This window comes from Chlamydotis macqueenii, chromosome 5, assembly GCF_036417535.1.
Source record: "Chlamydotis macqueenii isolate bChlMac1 chromosome 5, bChlMac1.mat, whole genome shotgun sequence".
Lineage (NCBI taxonomy): Eukaryota > Metazoa > Chordata > Aves > Otidiformes > Otididae > Chlamydotis > Chlamydotis macqueenii.
The window spans coordinates 43,538,371-43,555,733 of NC_141560.1; the positions used below are offsets into that span (position 1 = coordinate 43,538,371).

At 47.2% G+C, this 17,363-nt stretch overlaps 1 protein-coding gene across 7 annotated transcripts in view; it reads right to left on the bottom strand.

The window, feature by feature from the left end:
- Positions 1–3,183: 3,183 nt before the first annotated feature.
- The window catches only part of AMBRA1 (autophagy and beclin 1 regulator 1), a 140,049-nt gene continuing 125,869 nt past the window's right edge, over positions 3,184–17,363 (bottom strand). For all 7 annotated transcript variants that reach the window (XM_086748497.1, XM_086748498.1, XM_086748503.1 and 4 more), the window contains 3 exons: positions 15,114–15,206; positions 13,304–13,497; positions 3,184–4,775 (listed from right to left, as the gene is read on the bottom strand). In XM_086748497.1, coding sequence (XP_086604623.1) covers positions 4,285–4,775; positions 13,304–13,497; positions 15,114–15,206 — 778 coding nt within the window. In that variant the 3' untranslated portion in view covers positions 3,184–4,284. The remainder of the gene's footprint in view (positions 4,776–13,303; positions 13,498–15,113; positions 15,207–17,363) is intronic.

Genomic DNA, 17,363 nt, shown 5'->3' on the forward strand with positions numbered 1-17,363 from the left:
GCCAGCTCCCACCGGCACTGCGCACCAGCAACAACCACTGGAAAAGCAAAACAAACAGGAGCCAAGGGAGCCAGCCAAGAACAGATGAGAGGCGCTTGTGTTCGAGATGCTGTGGGGAAACAAATCCCTGCGCTTGCTGGAGTGCACCGCGCGGGCCGTAACGAGCCTCCTGCCCATTACCACGCAGCAGCAGCAGGACAGGGAGGGGAGAGGCCTCTGCTTCTGGGAGCGAGGAGAAAGGGGCACTGACATTAATTGGCTGGCAGAGGGTGGCAGCTGGAAATGAAAGGCTGCTGTGCCCCCCCCGGCCCCCTCGTGTGCCGAGGGCCCCCTCCAGGCAGAGGTGGCAGCGGCATGACATTTATGGGCTGCACACCAAGATCCCAATTAGAGGCGGATGGCTCACATGCTGCATACTTTAATTAATTTGCCTTTTCCTGTTGGAGAACAGCTTCTCTGACAGATTGGGACTGAGCGGAGAGGGCAGCTGCTCCCCGACCGGCAGCCCAAGTGGTGGGCAGAAGGGCTGGCTATGGGGCTCGGCTTCAGCACCCGTAACGCTGGAGGAGAGATTCCCCGTGCACCCAGCTGTGACCTGGTCCCTGCCCTCTCCTTCCTGCCCAGCACAGCTCCTGGCTGTCACGTACAACTGAGGTCCCAGCATCACCCAGCTTTAGGGCCACCCCACGTACACCCCATGCCCGCCACATGTAGGTATGGTGTGGGGTTTCCAGGAGGAGTGAAACAGAGGTGCTGGAGATGGAGCAATAGGCCAGTAAAGGAGAGGGGGTAGAAAATACAGGACACACAGGGACAAGCAGGTCTCACCACTGTGCTGTACCACATGCCAGGGCTTTGGCAACCCCCTGTGGGAGCCCAGGTCTCCCCTCCAGGCAGCGCTCACCAGCTGGCTTGGTCCCAGGCACAAGGGTGCCAGAGCACTCACCGGCTGCAGCAGCGCCCACGCAGGTTAGTGCTGCGAAGGATTCATACAAAAGCCCGCTCCCAGCTCAGCAGCAACAACCATTACCTCCTCCTGCTTCTCCAGGCTTCTGGCGCCTTCTCTCTTCCTAACTAACCTAAATAATCCTGTATCTTCAGCTGTTCCCCTCCTCTTCCAGCTCATTATGGCTTTTAGAGAACACTGGCTCCTACCGAACCCAACCAACCCACCATTAACCTCTTTGCACGCCAAGAATTGGCTGTTACTTTTGACTCCAATTCCCACCTCAAACAGCTTCCATCTCCAGGAGGACTCTACCCCTCACCCTTGAGGTGACTAAGTTGCTTTAATAGCCTCTTGTGAAGGACTTTATCAAAAGCTTTTTGAAAGCTAAATAAAATTCTCTGCACCATACTTCTCCTTTCCCCAGGATTTTGTTAACACATTTAAAGGCTTCTGACAGGCTAAGGCTGAGAAAAGCTTTACGTTTTTAAGATTATTTCCTGCTCCTAAGCAGCAAAGCTCTCATTTTACCTCCTAAATCGGGCCAGCAAGCACGCACAGTTCTGGTTTGGTTTCCTCAGGCAGCTCTAGTTGAATTTCCACACTGCTCCTGGCAGGGCATTTGCCTCAGCACTGTGTTAGCACACTGCTGTGAGCAGGTAAGCTGCGAGGTTTGGGGAAGGAGCCCTGTGCTCCTGCTGCGTTTGTCCTGGACGTGGGCAATCCCACCACCTCCTGTTTTGCACAGGGCTCCAGGCTTCAGGTCATTGTGCAGATTCAGGCATGTTGTTCGAGGGTATAGGTCAGCTCAGCCCCGCCCACACCAACCACGGAAGACTGCTGGGCCAGAACAGTGTATTCCAAGGCAGAAAAGCTGCTTTGCAGCTTCAGAGATGTCCTGAGTTGATGTCAAAGACAGCAGCTGTGGTTTGCTCCTGCTCCCACTCTGACTACCCGCTGTGCCACCATCTTCAACAGGATATGGACCAAGGGAAAGTCCTTAGCAGAGGAGGCTTCAGGCTCCTGCCCAGCAGTCTGGCCACAGTGCCCAGCAATGGTGCACACCAGGCCTTTGAGAATCTGCCAACACTGGAGTGAGGCATTCCAGAAAAACCTTTGTCCAACCATGATGGAAGTTCTTCTGTAGGCAGCTTGGCTCTGGCTACGGAAATGGACATCTGTAAATGCCCTGCAACACATCTACCAAGAACGGGTCTCAAGACTCTTCCAGGAATCATGCAGATGGAGGGAAGAAGAGATGCCAGGCTAAGCTGAAGCAGCAGCAGTTTTTTTTTTCCAGGCTCTGTTTTAGTTTGTTTTCAAGCAGAGCAGTAAATAGCTCTGCCTAGACCTGCACCACCCTGTCTGCCCAAGCCTTCAGATGAGACATAGCTCCTCTGGCTCCCAAGTGCCAGCACATCCTCAGGCCACTCAGCGCTGAGGCAATACAGGGATGCATGAAACCTTCCTCACCACACAAGGGAATCCCATTTTTCAGGCTGCTCTCCTGTCAGATCAGGGATGTGGTTGGCTTAGGGCAGGTTTTAGAGCCTCATTAACACTCTGCAATGAGGCCTGGCAGCAGCTGATTTGATTTAAGGTTCATTTCCAGGCTGTGATTTAAGAGAAGATTTGCTTAATGTTCTCTAACAGACTCCTCTGACTGGGAGCTTGAGTGCTGCCTAATGACAGCCTTATTTATTGTAACGTCTTTGCGGCACAGAGTCTAGAGGAGCCGGGCAGGAGCGCAGCAGCTGCCGGCAGGTGCTCAAGACAGCAGGGGAAGCATTCCTCACCGCAGAGTGGTAACACTGGGGTATGCATTCCTTTATCCACAACAGCCGCATACTGCACCCCTTTTCTGCTTTGAGAGGTCAGCAAGACAGACCACTCTCTGCTCGCCTTGGACAGTGCCCCATCTCTACATGGCTTTTTAAGTGGGACAGTAGAAACACTCCCCTTTCCCCCTAATGCAGTACTTGAACGATGGGAAACACAGAAGTGCTCACTCATCTCCAGACTGGTTAAAAGGCCATTTGCAATCAAGACTCCCACATGCTCCTCTCTGTTTCCCAGTTTTGGGCTTCCAGCTCCAAGGCTGGGCTTGCTTTCCTCCTGGAAAGGGGGTTGTCATCATCTGACATTCATAAGCTGCCTTGAGCTTCTGAGCTGCATGTACGTATTCCAAGGCCAAACAGAGAGATAACCATCACACAAATGAAGACAGTAGGTCAAGCAAGGGTTCGTCATGTTTTAATGACATTGATCTTTGGTGTTTCCCTCGTTAGCACTCACGCTCTCCCCGTCCTTCCTCCACAAGCCTGCTAGGGATGGAGAGTTACAAACGAAAAGGAAAATCACATTTGAGACTAAAAACAAAATATCAGAGCCTTGATTTCTCCACTAGAAACTACATGTACAAGGTCAAGATTTCACATGCAACACCTTACATCACAGACTCATACCTCACACCCTGGCCTGGAGCTGAAAGACATTTCCTGCCCCCTGCCAAGGAGGTGTAGCTCGGTCCTGGCACCATGAAACCACTGGGATGGCTCGTTCTTGTTAACATTGGCACAGCTTAGCACACCCTCGTGTGAACTGCATCCTGACTAGGGAGCAGCAGCCCCTGTTCCTCTACCCATCTATACAGCGGCCCTGCTTATGTTCCTGCCAAGTACTAAACTAACTCTTCAAAAAGGAAAGATCCCCACTTGGGCGCAGATTCTGAGCCACGCGGGTTTTGGCAAAGCCCAGTTCTTCCTGGAAAAAGACCACAGTGCAGGCAGGATGGGTCTCAGAATACCACACTCTGAGGGGGAAGCAGTCCTGTGCCAGGACTGTGGCCTGGAAGACTCCTCCACTCCATCAACCGAGCTGGAGCATCACGGTCAGGTTTGCCCAGTAGGACTGCCTGTCTCCAGAGGGATGCTGCAGGCCCCCCTCCCTTTCTTCACTGTACTGGTCAGCCCCTGGGCATAGAACAGCAGGACAGAGGAAAGGGAAGAAGCTTTACAAAGGATGACACTGACCAAATTGCAGGGTTAGGGCTCAGCTCAGGGGATCCCATGGGGCTTCAAAATCTGCATGATGTGCAGCCAGTATGGTTCATATTTCTGTTAACTCTTCAGCAATGGGAATGTTGGAAGTTAAGAATGCTTTCTTCCCCATGGCTTCCCAGTCTTTATCCCTTCCCACTCACCCAGGACAGAGAAGCCCTCTGAACCACCAGTATCCTATCAGAGCCACACGTCCCTACTCTTCCAGCTCCTGGCCAGCTGTGAGGTACAGGTCTCTGCTGAGCAGTACAAGGGTAGCACCAACACACAACTCAATCTCTACCTGTTCCGCGACTCCCCACTGGTGCTGTCATTACTATAGAAGTTGGTACTGTCAGGAAGATGGTTATTATTAGTTAGGTCACTGTATTCAATTGGTCCCTCAGTGTCCATGGAGGACTGGGCCTGCTCTGGCAGGTCCAGATCACCAGCGCTTTGTCCTTCACTCCCACTAGGGGCTGTCCGCGGGCTCAGGCCATGCTCTGACAGCTGCATAGACTCTGAAAGGATCCGTCCCTCCAGCTCAGCTGCCAGCTGCTGCGAGGTGGACTGCTGTGCTGATGTGCCCTCAACTCCGGTGGACTCTGCACCAGTCTGAGAGCTGCGGTGGATCCGGTGGCTCACAATGATGTTATTGCCAAAGCCGCCCATGGACGCCATGGTGGTGCTCTGCTCCCGCTGGACCACGGCAGTCATGCCACCTTCTGCCATCAGCCTTTGGATCCTACTCAGGGCATCCTCCCCACTGGCCCCATATTCTGGACCTTCACCTGCAACAGAAAGCAGAAAGAACTTTAGCGCACAAGACAAACTACAACACAAGGAGAAAGCATGCTGGGTAGGTGCATCACACAGTGCGCATGTGCTGTGACAGAAGGTGGGTTTTGTTCCAGAGGGAACCCAACATTTTATCTCTGTAACTTTCAGTGAAGTGCACTGAACTCTGTCAAGAAAATCTTGGCCACTCCCACAGGTATCCATCACAGACTTGCATGTCCAAGCCTTGGGGAAGCAGCTCTGATCTAGCCACACAGGTGGGGAAAAAAGAGGAGTCAAAGAGGCAGCGTGTTTTCTCAGCGCTGCAGAGACAGTCCAGTCAGTCCCACAGGGGCAGAAAAAAAAAAAAAAAAAAAAAAAAAAAAAAAAAGACAATCTCAGTTTGCACTGCAATAAGCCAAACATTTCACCATGGTGTTAAAGAGTCCTATGGCCTTTCCTACTTCACCCCAGGCAGATGACACGATGGCAATCTCCCTGGTATCAGGGAGGACACAGGCAGCTGGCCAAGAGCAGACAGCAGCTACAGAACATAGTCTGTTCTTCCACATCACCGATGATCAAGGAAAGATGAAGTGTGTAGGCTCCTGCTCCTCTTGCCTGGTGTCTTTTGAGGAATGCAAAAACCATTTCTTAAGATCTGAAGTCTTTGTCTACTCTATCTCGGAGCCTTCCCTTCATAGTCAGGCTGTACTGAGCTCTGAGGGAACCATCGCCAGATGCCTTGGTTGCTGAAAATTACTTTTGCAGAACAAAATCTCACAGAAAAATGGTTCACATAGGAGATTAAATCCCCATGGCAGGAAAGTCTAGTCCAGTACTGTTTCCCAGCATCCTCTTTTTGCTACAAACCTTACCCAGACCATTCAGGGGAAAACAATCTGTAATCATAAACTGCTAGAATCATTCCACCGTGGAATCCTGACGATTCTTATTAAAGAGATAAATCTCACTCCCAGCTCCATGAAGCTATTGCAGTGCTGATTAGAGGAGAGGAGAAAGCCATGAGCTCTCCTGGCACCAAGGAAGTGAACACAAATGTTAACAAGGTTAGACGTACGCAGGAGTTAAAACACAATAAAAACCAAAATGCCACACTGGCTAGGAAGACAAAACCGCTTGGGGCTGTGAGGTAGAGATCATGTATCCAACATGGGAGCTGGGGTATTCAGCACAGTCTACACCATGCCACTGCAGAGTTTTTTTTTTTTTTTAAAGCAAGATAGCTAAAGCTGTTAACATGTTATGCAGCCTATTCCCTTTCCTCATGGGCTCAGTGGTACTTGCATGCAATATCACCAGCTTCCTCCACCAGAGGGTATGGCTAATTTCATCTTCAAGCAAGACTGCTGACATACTGTCCTGATGTAGAAATACTATGGACTTGAAGGGCAAATTTAATTCTCACAAGTAGAATCAGTCCCTTTCTGCTAGGAATGTAGTAAGCCTGCTATATCCACTATACATCCAGCAATTACATAGCTCCTTGATTAGAGCGTCAGTCAGACCACAGAGAAACCAGTAACCACATGAGAATCTGAAGCAGAGCCTAGACAAGCGAGTAAGAAAATTTGCTGGGCAGAGCCAGACCCATAGCTCTAGCAGAGAAATCCTGTTCAGCATGTGGCTGATGCATGAATTAGGAAGTGGTTGATGCATGAACTAGGAACCCAGCTGACCAGCAGGAAGACTGAGAGCAGAGGCAGCTATTAGACTGCAAACTTCACTGTGAAAAACAAGCATGCCAGAGGATATTGAAGCGTTAATCATGGGCAGAAGTAAGTGGAATGTTTGAGAAGCATGGTTTTGGATTCAGTCATCACTTTGTTCTGAGGGCATAGGCCCTTTTTACCAACCATCTGGCCAGAGAGGAAGCTTGAGAAAGCCAAGATGGGTAACCTGGCTTAGAGACATGCCACCAGCCCTATCTACACAAGTCCTGAAACAGCAGGTACTGTGCTCTTGACAGATCACTTACTATAAACTAGCCCAGCAGAGGAGCACTGGAACAGTGAATCAGCAAGGATCCCCAGCCAATTCTCCTCAGCACTACAAACGTGCTTCACCAAAGCAGTCCATGCAGGCAGCGCACACCACAGCACCCCCTGCTCTTCCCTGTCCCTTAATTACCACGTGCCATGGCTGAATTTCCAGTTGAGGCAGCTGCTTGCTCAGAAAATAGGCAAGGGCTGATGCCACAGCAGAAATCACAAGTCATGAGCCTTCAGATCACAAGCACAGAGATACCGCAGTGTTGGAAATTCCAGAAAGACAGCCTGCCAAGGGCCAGAGGCGAGCCTCACCATTCAAGCAGCCAACAAGCACCTCTGCTTTGGGGGTTGTCCTGCCCTCTCCCCGCCTCAGGTTTTGACAATAACTTTGGCTGACTGGTTCAGAGCAAAGCTTCCTGTGTGATCTGCCTTGAGCTGAGCTACAGCACAGATTCACATACAGCCCGTTTCCACTGCCTAGTGACTCCCACACACGTTCTTTCACCAGGCTGCCAATGCAGACTACATTAGTACTCAGTGCAAGAGAAATAAGCTAACTTCCATTTGGTGGAGGTTCAGAGTGTGCACACAGGCGCTTACCCAAAACAAGAGCAATGCTGTAAACCCCACACCTCAGACTGCTAGAAGGTTCAGCTTGCTGCAGTTGCCAAATCCCATTCCCTGCGCCACCAGCTCAACAAAACCAGGACAGAGAGAAACCCCACGCTTGTCACATCTTTTTCAGACTCCAAAGGGTTTAGGCATATCCACAGCATGAACCTGAGCTCGTGCAGGAGTAAGTCAAGTGACAATACATCTAATTCTCCATACAGAGATGGCAATTCCTCTTCTCTCACTTTATGCTCAAAACTACATTCTGATCTCCCAGGCTCTGTAAAATGCTTTATCTTAAGCTCTCACTCTTCTAAGTCTACCTTCTAGAGTCACAAAAACAGAAAAACCTCACATAATACTACAGACAAAATCTGGAAAACTGAGCTAACTAGCTCCAACTGCAGTGTGCAGTACCAGTGTAAGCAGAACAACTGTCAATTTGTCGTCCACCTAGGCTATCCCTGTATCAGATTCCATCACAGAGCAGGAAGCAATATGATACAGAGTCTCCATCTTTTTCTGGACAAGGACAAAAGTTCTGTGCCTGGCAGGACAGAAAAGCATCACCCAGGGTTGCCTTCTGCAATACAAGTAAGTATTAGTGTTGTGTCCACAGTGCTGTGTTCTACTAACCTTTTCTACTCTAACTGAAGTCACCTTTTCAGAGGTCCAAAACCCCATCTATGCCAAACACAGACACAGAACATTACTCTTGAGAGTAATTATCCAAAAACCCAGTGGATTTCTGTTAATCTAGCAGACTGGCTCCAATATTTAATTAAAAACTCTCCAGCTAATGCATCTGTCTATAGAAATCCTACTGTCATGCTACTCCAGCAAGACAAGAGTTTGACACGGAAGACTACAAAGGTGAAACATCTGGCAAACTTTTGATGGAGCTGGGCATAAGAGCACTTCCACTTGTAAATGAAGTGGTTTCTGCAGTACTTACAGGCAGTACAACTTGTTTATCTCTGGGCATGGATGGCACACACAAAGAGCAAAGCCCACAGAAGCAAGGATGAGATCAGGCTCCTCTGTGGCTGTGCGATATACTGATGTTGCTCTTGAATTTTTTTTCCAGTTTTCAGCTTTCCTCTTTCTAAAACAAGCAGTGGTTAGTAGCCACGCTTGCAAACAAAGCTTCAAAATTAGAACTAAGAGTAAGCACTACAGAGATAACCAAGTCTTCAGAGAACACTGAGTAATAGCTCTGAGGTGTGAGCTGACCCACTAATTCAGATGCTCAAAGATAAAAATATCACCATTTTTAAATTAATTCACTCCTTGCATAAGAATAGGAAAGGGAGGGTCACAACACAGCATAACCAGCTATAAATAATCAGATCTCCCTCAGTGCCAGAAGAAATACTACCAGTTACTTTTCTCCCCAATCAAGCTCGAAGTATGTTCACATTTCCTTTCTGAAATAGCTAATCCAAACAACTCCATAGAACTCAGAAGACACAACTGCTTTGACTTGTCACAAATTTCTTAGCAATATCTCACCTTGGTGATTTGTATGAGTGAAATTTATTTTTGTAATGGGAGTTTAAAAGTAGCCCCCATAATCTAATCCCAAGAGAGACAGGTACTTGGAGCAGCTCACACTGTAAAGGCTTGCGTAGTACACGCTCCGAGAACCTGATGCTATTTTTCAGATAGTGCTTTTCAGAGTGCTTTAAAGAGAAACCAAAATTTGCAGTTCTGTAGGACATGAGACGCACATTTTACGACGGATGGCAGATGAAAGGCTAAAGGATCTACCAGTGTTTCTACTTGGAGAATGAGAGGTAGATCTGGAAGCTGTTCCCTGGTGTCCTCTTTCCCAGTTCCACACTAACTGCACAGAAGTCATGTCACATCCGACAACAGCACTGCAAGAACATGTTCAGCTGCTGTAAAACAACATGCTGCTTTTCAGTATTCATGAGGCTCAGCTGGGACAGGTTATTCCTGCCTATGCAGCCTCCTGACACACGTTCCTAATGTCTTAGATTAAATAAGTTACATCACACGCAGATACACTGACACCGCTTATAAGTGCTCCTTAGGCATCCTCAGGATGCTTTGCTTATACAAGCAAAGTTTCACTTGCATGTGCTATCTTTTCACTACTAACAGTTTGAACAGACTGAATCCCACGAACCCAAGTCTTCTTTTTACAACCTTTTCCCCTCCCAAAAGTATCTGCTGCAACCTCTGAAAGCAGTTGGACAGGATGGAAATTTGTACGGGCTGGTGAGAAACACTTCAACCAAATCGGTTAAAAAACTGTGTACGGCATGGCAGAAGTCAATATGTTGCTCCCTCAAAGACAGGCCAGGTAGCAATTCAGCGACAGCAAGTCTTCCAACAGCTACAATTTCTGTAGTTCATAACACGTGGCTCCTTGCACAATGAGCATTGAGCTAGCTCTCTGAATTTTAAGCCCCAAAGACAATGGAGATGATAGGAACTGAAATGACAACTGCTTTTCAGTTATTTCCATCAAGTTTTTTTGAGTGTGGGTTATTTTTTTTTCTTTTTAAACAACAGGATTACCTGAAAGATGTACTGATATATTATCGATAGTCAAGGGACAGCATGGGCGCACAGACAAGTGTCCTGCAGCTCTGCAAAGGTCCCTTCCCATCAGCCTGCAGTACCTTTTGTGCAGCTGCAGTTACTCCCACTTGCGTGCTGCTCCACAGAACCAGCAGCCTGAACAAGCCACAGCTTGACCCAGTCTGAACTGGGAATTACAATTTCTAGAGGTTAAAGCTTTGGGTCATTAAATCTCATTAGGAATTTTTGTTGTTTTTTAAGTGATATTTGATTTGCCAGTTGAACACAGATCCCTCCCCTATCATGCCTGTCCATTTGCAAAGGAAAGCATAGTATCACTCCCAACAGATTGTTTCTAATTAAGAGTGCCTCAAAGTTACAACTCCATCACGATTTCCACTATGTTTGTCACCTTAAAAGAAAGTAGGAGACAGCTGAAATACCATTTTAGGCATTTCTTGGTACCTCTCCTAGTTTTTTTCTCAACTCTAACTTCCTTTCATTTAGGTGTGGCTTGGGAGCAGAGTTCACAAGGCAGCTATCAACTGCTGCAAAACAAAAACATACAGACATTAGAGGGATTCACTTCCAATAAAGTCATCATATACTCATTCCTCCAAAGGAGGCAGAAAGATAATCAGAACAGCAAAGTCCCTGCAGAGCTTTGCATGAGAAAAGGAAACTATTTATACCCACACAGAGCTAATTAGATTTCTGATGCAATTCTGCATACTTTTTTTTCCTTTTTGTGTAGCAAGCACATATCTAAAAGAAATGCCCTGAACCAGAATTCCCCACAACATCGGGGCTGACAGGACACAGGCCAGAAACTCACTCTTGGGGGTAGCACTAGCTTTTCTTTCTTCTTCTTTTTTTTTTTTTTGAGACATCAAGAGTGGTGTTTTTTTTTTTTTTGTTTAGTTTTTGTCCCCTCATGATGAGGTGATAGCTAAAACACTTTCCTTTACATTACTCAGAATCACATCCGATTTATCCATTCTGCTACTGATAATACTGCTAAGCCATTACGTAGTGATTTACATCTTCAAAGCCCCATACAAAACACTAATTAATCTTCACAGCCCCTGGTGTACTGTACTAGGGGAAGATTTATTCCCATTTGGTAGATGATTAATAATTTGCCCCAGGTCACACACCAAGTTAGTGGTAACACATTTTTTCCTTCCACGGCCTCCCTTCTCCCGCCTCCTTCGTGTCCCTGATATATAGATCCTGCTACTAAGAAACACTGTTTCCTTTTCAACAGGCAGAGTTACAGTAGATACAGTGGGCAAATTAACCATCAGAAAAGCATCACAGCATCTAAATCCAGCCTGCCTGAACACATTGGATGAGCATCACAGAAGTTTATGATGCTGGAAAAACAGTAACCTTAATGCCACAAGCAGTGCAATGGGGCTCAAGAACAATGTGAAGGACGAAGACTCCTGGATGAAACGGACTGTTGCCATCAGCTTCTGGCTGACTGGTTGAGGTCTTGGCAACAGCAGCTGAAAATTTGTCTTTCTGCATCACGACCGGTCCCTGTACCATTCCTCTGTCATGGATTACAGTTGGTTTTTTGGATCCTACATGCTCCTGACAGTTAATCTCTTGACAGCTCCCTGTTTAGAGCTGCTCTTGAGCCTTTGCACAGGAATTTCCACTGAGGATGAAACTGGCATAAGAACTGGTCAACTACAGGGTAAGACTGCTTGGCTCACCTCCAGCTCATACATCCATATTGGAATAACTCCTCTGTTCTAAAGATCCTTATATAGTAGATAAGAGTGTGACAGCCCATTTTGCAGGTGAAGTCACTTGCAAGGGGACATGTGATAAGTCAGCATCTGAGCCAGAAATTACACCAATTTTCTTCCAAGCCAGAAAGGGAGACAAAGAGAATTCTCTGTCCTAGGCCTGTTATCTACACTCCTTTTCTTCCAAATGCTACATGTTTTGCTCCTTTGTAGAGAGCCCAAGGACAACCCTTCCCCATCTCATTAATGGTCTACTTAAGAACCATGATCTAGATCTGAAAATTGAAAGGTTAATTAGAAAGAACGAGATAATGAACCTTCAGATGACTGCAGAATAGCAACAGAGAGAAGCTGCACTGGAAAACACCACTGGTTTAAGAGAGCAGAGAAAGACCCTCAAACCTGCAGCATCAGCTATCATGGCCTTGATGCAAGAAGGTCCCACACTATACTCTGTTCTCAGTCTACATACCATGTTCAGTGGAAGAACCAGTTCCCACAAGTTCACCATTTGTCCAGGCATGCTATGTTCCAGCCTTATTCACATGCCCTCAACTCTACTAGCTTTCCAGAGAGGTTAATCCCAGCTCCGCTGAGATAAGCAGACAGGAAACCCCACAGAGGTCAAGAATTTGCCACCTAACTTTGAGCAGGAAGGCCAAGATCAGAGAAACACAAAGCCTTATCACAAATGCTGGATGCTGCACAACAGAAACTGTGGAAGAGCGACATGGCAAAAAGCATCTTTCAGAGTGACAGAGCACAGGTTAAGCATACAGGCACAAACAGGCATGTCATGAGCGGCTTCCCAAAGCCAAGTGGGTTCACCATAAATCAACATCTTCAAAACAGTCTCCTTGATCTTCTCTGTCTTTCTTATGTATATACTGCCCAACTGCTTCCTAGCCCAGCCTTCAGAGTGGGATTCAAGCACAATGCTACAGTATAGAGACAAGAAGCCTGGACAAAATCACCATGCTTTCAAAAGATCAGTCATTTTATCATCATGTATGAATTGCACGTGAGCTGCTTCCAGCTCTTCACATGTTGGTAAGTTCTCCTGGACTGGAAAACACCAAAGAAATTTTTTGAATAGCTGAGCTGGACACTCATCACAGCCTTAATTGATCAGTCTAAACAGAATACTGATACCTGCTTTGTGAGGAGTGATTTACAGTATCATTTTGTATCCAGATGCTGAGCTTGTGAAGCCTGCAAAGGTTTTAGATGCAGAGGTTGAAGGACCAAGCTAAGCTCTAATAAAGGCAGAAAGGATAATTCTTAGCAGTTTGCAGCCTTCCCGATGGGTTAGCATTCAGGAAATTTGTGATGAGTGATGCCAGTCCACTGATTCTACAAAGACACAACGATCTGGAGAAGAGTTCATTTTTCCCTCTAAAAACATGTGAAAGACAACTTCTCTATTCATATGGACAGAGATTCATTTTCCTGATCATCTTGGCCTGGCTACAGGCAAATTAAGCTGGAGAAATCTTTGCTGAAGAGGTAACAGGAATGTCCAAATGCACTGATAGGACTGGAACCTATGTGGAAACTCCTCACTCACCAGGTAAGCTCTGTCAGATAAATCATTGCTTGAGCTCCTACCTTCCCCAGTCCCTGCAGAGGCGGATTCCTGCTCCTGTACCTCCCTCTCTGTCTGAGTCTCGGCATTCTGCAGCTGAGGTGCCAAGGTCTGGGTACCCTGCGAAGTCACAGATGTGGGGGGGTTTCGGGGTTGCAGGCCTATGGCATTCATCAGGCCCATGTCCCTGTCTGTCCTCCATGTGGCTCTGCTGGTTCTGAAAAGAGAGAAAAACAAATAAGACCAGGAGCACTGGAGGCAACATGCCCCAGCAAGATTGAAGCATCCACCTGAGCCTCTTCCTGCCTCCACTCCAGCCAGGCATCTGCTAGCCCACCATGCAGATGGGGCTGGAGGGAAGTGCAACCTGCACTTATTTACACACAAATAAACACCCCTCTCCAGACTCATCTGGCTGATCTCTTGAGTTTTAAGTCAACAAAGACTTACAGTCCACTCACCCTTCCACAGAAGCAGTGTGTCTGATAGGCACAGATAGATATCCCTGCAGCATCACTAAGCCTGGAGAACAACTTTGTCTTGGGGTCAACTGAGTCAGGGAGGCAACACGACACGCAGTGCCGGACCACAAACACACACACAACCTCCTTCTGCAGGTCGGCAGAGCGGTTTTAACTCCCAAAAATGCAGCCTGTAACCCTTCCCTCCTCTGGACCTCCTAGTTTGTCAGCATCACACATGAGTGCATTCCAGCAGACATTTGTGCCCATTCCAGTTGGACAAGAGAAATTCTCTGCTCTCAAGAGCAAACAACAGGAACTGCCTCAAGGCTCACTAGCTTCTTCTCAGAATTGAACAGCTGAACCCTACAAGAGCTGAACCCTGACAATGCTTCGATGCTCTTTCCAAAACTGACCTCTGGCTGTAAGTGCTGGGAATGGTAAAGAGATTCTAGGAAAGACTGCCTCATTCACAACCTTTTTTCATAAGGTTTTGAAACCTGCCACACTTTTCTTGCTCTCTCATTGAGCTAGTTCATTCTTAAGCAGTATTTCTGCTTTCAAGCTGCTCCTAAGCCCATCATGCAAGATGGATATGTGCTGTCAAAAAAACTAAGTAGTGGCAATATCCACCCACATGGCAGAGTAAAGAATCTCTGTTTATTTTTCACCCTCAATCAGTCTAAGGCTGTAGGACAGCACAGACATTGCCTTCTACACCAGCTCCAAACTTCCTTGGAATCCTGGTGTTCACAATTCAGAAACAGGACTGCCGCTCTCTTGCTGAGAATAGTAGGCTTAAGGAGAAGTACTCTTCAGTGGGACATGAAGCAAGGGACTGCAGCATCACCCTCGTGTTTTGAATAACTAATGTGTGCATGACCAGACAGACTGGATGAAGCAGCCAATAGGGCTGTCAAGGGATTTAGCTTTATTTTTAGAGTTTATTGCTGAGCAACAACTGTCTGATGACCAGAAACCAAAGGGATGAACATCAGTCACCAGGACCGCCCAATGGATTTGCACTCATCTCTGTGAAACCCCCTGTACTTCAGTTATCCTTCAAAGTCCATTTACTTTTCATGGTGTTTTTGAAGCATCAAGCCCCACATGTTCCTCCTGCAGCTTGCTCAGGGATTTTACTGAGGCCACGGATGACACACGTACTTGACTATCACTGACCGCACTTCTGGGCACTGAATGTCGCTTACTGGAAGTGGGCTGGGTGGTCCAACTAGCAGCAGCAAAGGTGGAAAAAATTGCATAATTAAAGCTGCCAGTGCTAAGAGAACAAAGAAGTGGTGATGCTGTCAGATGTAACAACAACAGCAGAAAAGGTCAGGTCTCTCTAACTCACACCCAGGAGACTCACCCAGGCCGCTCAGTGTTCCTGCTGCTGGAATGCACAGCGAAGACATTCTCATTCAGCTGGTCCCAGTGGTACTCAACTCCAGAGTTTAAGGCCCTTAAAACACCAAAGAAGGAAAAAAAAAATATTAGCATGACAGGACACTATTCCAGCCAGCGCACATTACGTCCCCACCACATGAAGGACATTGTTGATTCCTGCCCTATGGAAACTGCAGATCTAGCTCAGTTCACATTTTCATTAAAAGTGTTCACTGCCATAAACAGCCTTGCAAACATGGAGCGCTGTATTACCCAGATTGCTCTGGAATATTCTGTTCATTTCAATTCAGCATTAGCACTGAGGCACAGCAACAGGAGCAGAGAGATTTTCAGGAAATGAAGACATACAACTGTGTGTATAAAATCAGGTTACCCTAACTCCAAGAGAAGAAAATTTAAAGAATTGGAATGGGAAGGCCAGTTCTCTCTGTGGTGCCTGCCAGCATTTCCTGCACTAGGTAATGCTAAGGAAAACACTGCTCTTATTTGACATTTAGTTTCTTCACAAACAGTTCTCATTCTACCTATAAATAAATCTCTGTACAGCCCTCTCACTGGCAGTCACTGTGGAGCAAGGGCAGATGTAGAGGATATTTTAATAAGTTTCCACAAAAGAGTTTGTACTGGATCAACTACGTGTGTGTCTGGAAAGTCCAAAACTGGAATTTTACAGCTAACGCTGCTAAGTTTAACAGAACAGCCAATGATCTTGCAATCTTTCACACTGCATTTCCCAAAAAGATACGTGAAGTCAGGACTGGCTAATCACTTAACAGGAACAGGCAAGGTTAGCAATGTACTGCTAATCCTCACATCATTGCTGAAGACTACGGGCAATCACAGAAACGAAACCACCATAACCACGATGCTGTAAGTGCATCTCCCACCATTTCCAAGGCCCAACAGCTCTTAGATTGGAAGAGGATAAGAATCCAGCTTACTCTGTGCCATACAGAAGTGTCAGAGGACAGGTACACACTGTGCAGTCCAAGGCAGTATGGAGATCTCCCACCTACTGCTGTGTCCGGCCTCCAGAAGCACTATGGGCTGCACTGCCATGGAAGAGACTTTCTGTAGTGTGTTTGCCATGCCATGCTGACACACCAGCTCCCTGTCAGCTGGCCTGGGGGCTTCAAAACGCTGCTGTGTACCACCACACAGCTCCTGGACTGCAGATTTGCCCCTGATGGTGCTAGGTGGAGTTAACAGTGCTGTGCAGTGGTCATCACAAGGCAAGTAAAAAGGAGGAGAGAAAGAAGAAAAGAAAACAACAACAACAAAAAAATGGTCCTGTGCAGAGAGAAGGGAATTGTGTCTGAAGAGCTGGACTTGCATCACACTGTAGGCAGTCCTAGAGCATGAACTAAGGACAGTCCCACAATGTGAAGGAAGGAGCCAGGGTAAATAGATGGGAACTGGGTGTGGCGCCGGCACAAACACGGTGCTTTGTGTATACATAATAGCTGTTGTCCCTGTAATGAGATGCCTCAGCAGAACTGGCAAGAACCCCAGCTCAGAGGCTGCTGCAGGTTGGATGTGCTGCAAGGGGAGAGCTGTGTGTGCTGGAGGCCTGGGGCTAGGCTGCTGGGGACCAAGGGCAAAAGCTGGAGAAAATTAGGTCAACAAAATCACGCATGGAGTCTATAGGAAGTAATTTGTCATCACTCCCCCCCTAACCTCTTTTTTTTTTTTTTTTTGTGCTGAGCTAGCACTGCGCTGCATTATACCCCATGAAAGCAGCTGCCAGGGAGATGCTGATGTACAAAGGCTTCAGAGTTTATTGACAGATGGCAACCTGTCACTAAAATTGTGCCAGGCCCTCTGGCTGTTCCATCCCCTGCCTAATATACTTTAGCTGTCACACTTTGCTATCTACAAAGTAGCACACTCCCTAGGCAAGTGAGACTTTCTGACCTGGTAGGCAAAATTTCCAGAAAAAGGCTAGTTTACTTGGCATCTGCAGCTATTATCCAACAGAACTAAACTTTTCCCCCTCCTTCCACACTTCTTCATGCTTTCCAAAGCACAGGCATGGTCCCCACAGCCACCTACATGACCAGTATTCCTTGTCAAGGCGCTCCATGTGCCCTACTTGTCTTTGCCAGCTCCCAGCTCTAGGAACCATAAGATTGCAAAGCTCCTCCTAGGCCAAAACGTGAGTCGGAAATACTGTGTTTCCTCTCTTCCCCCAAACACTGTTTTCTTGTACTAC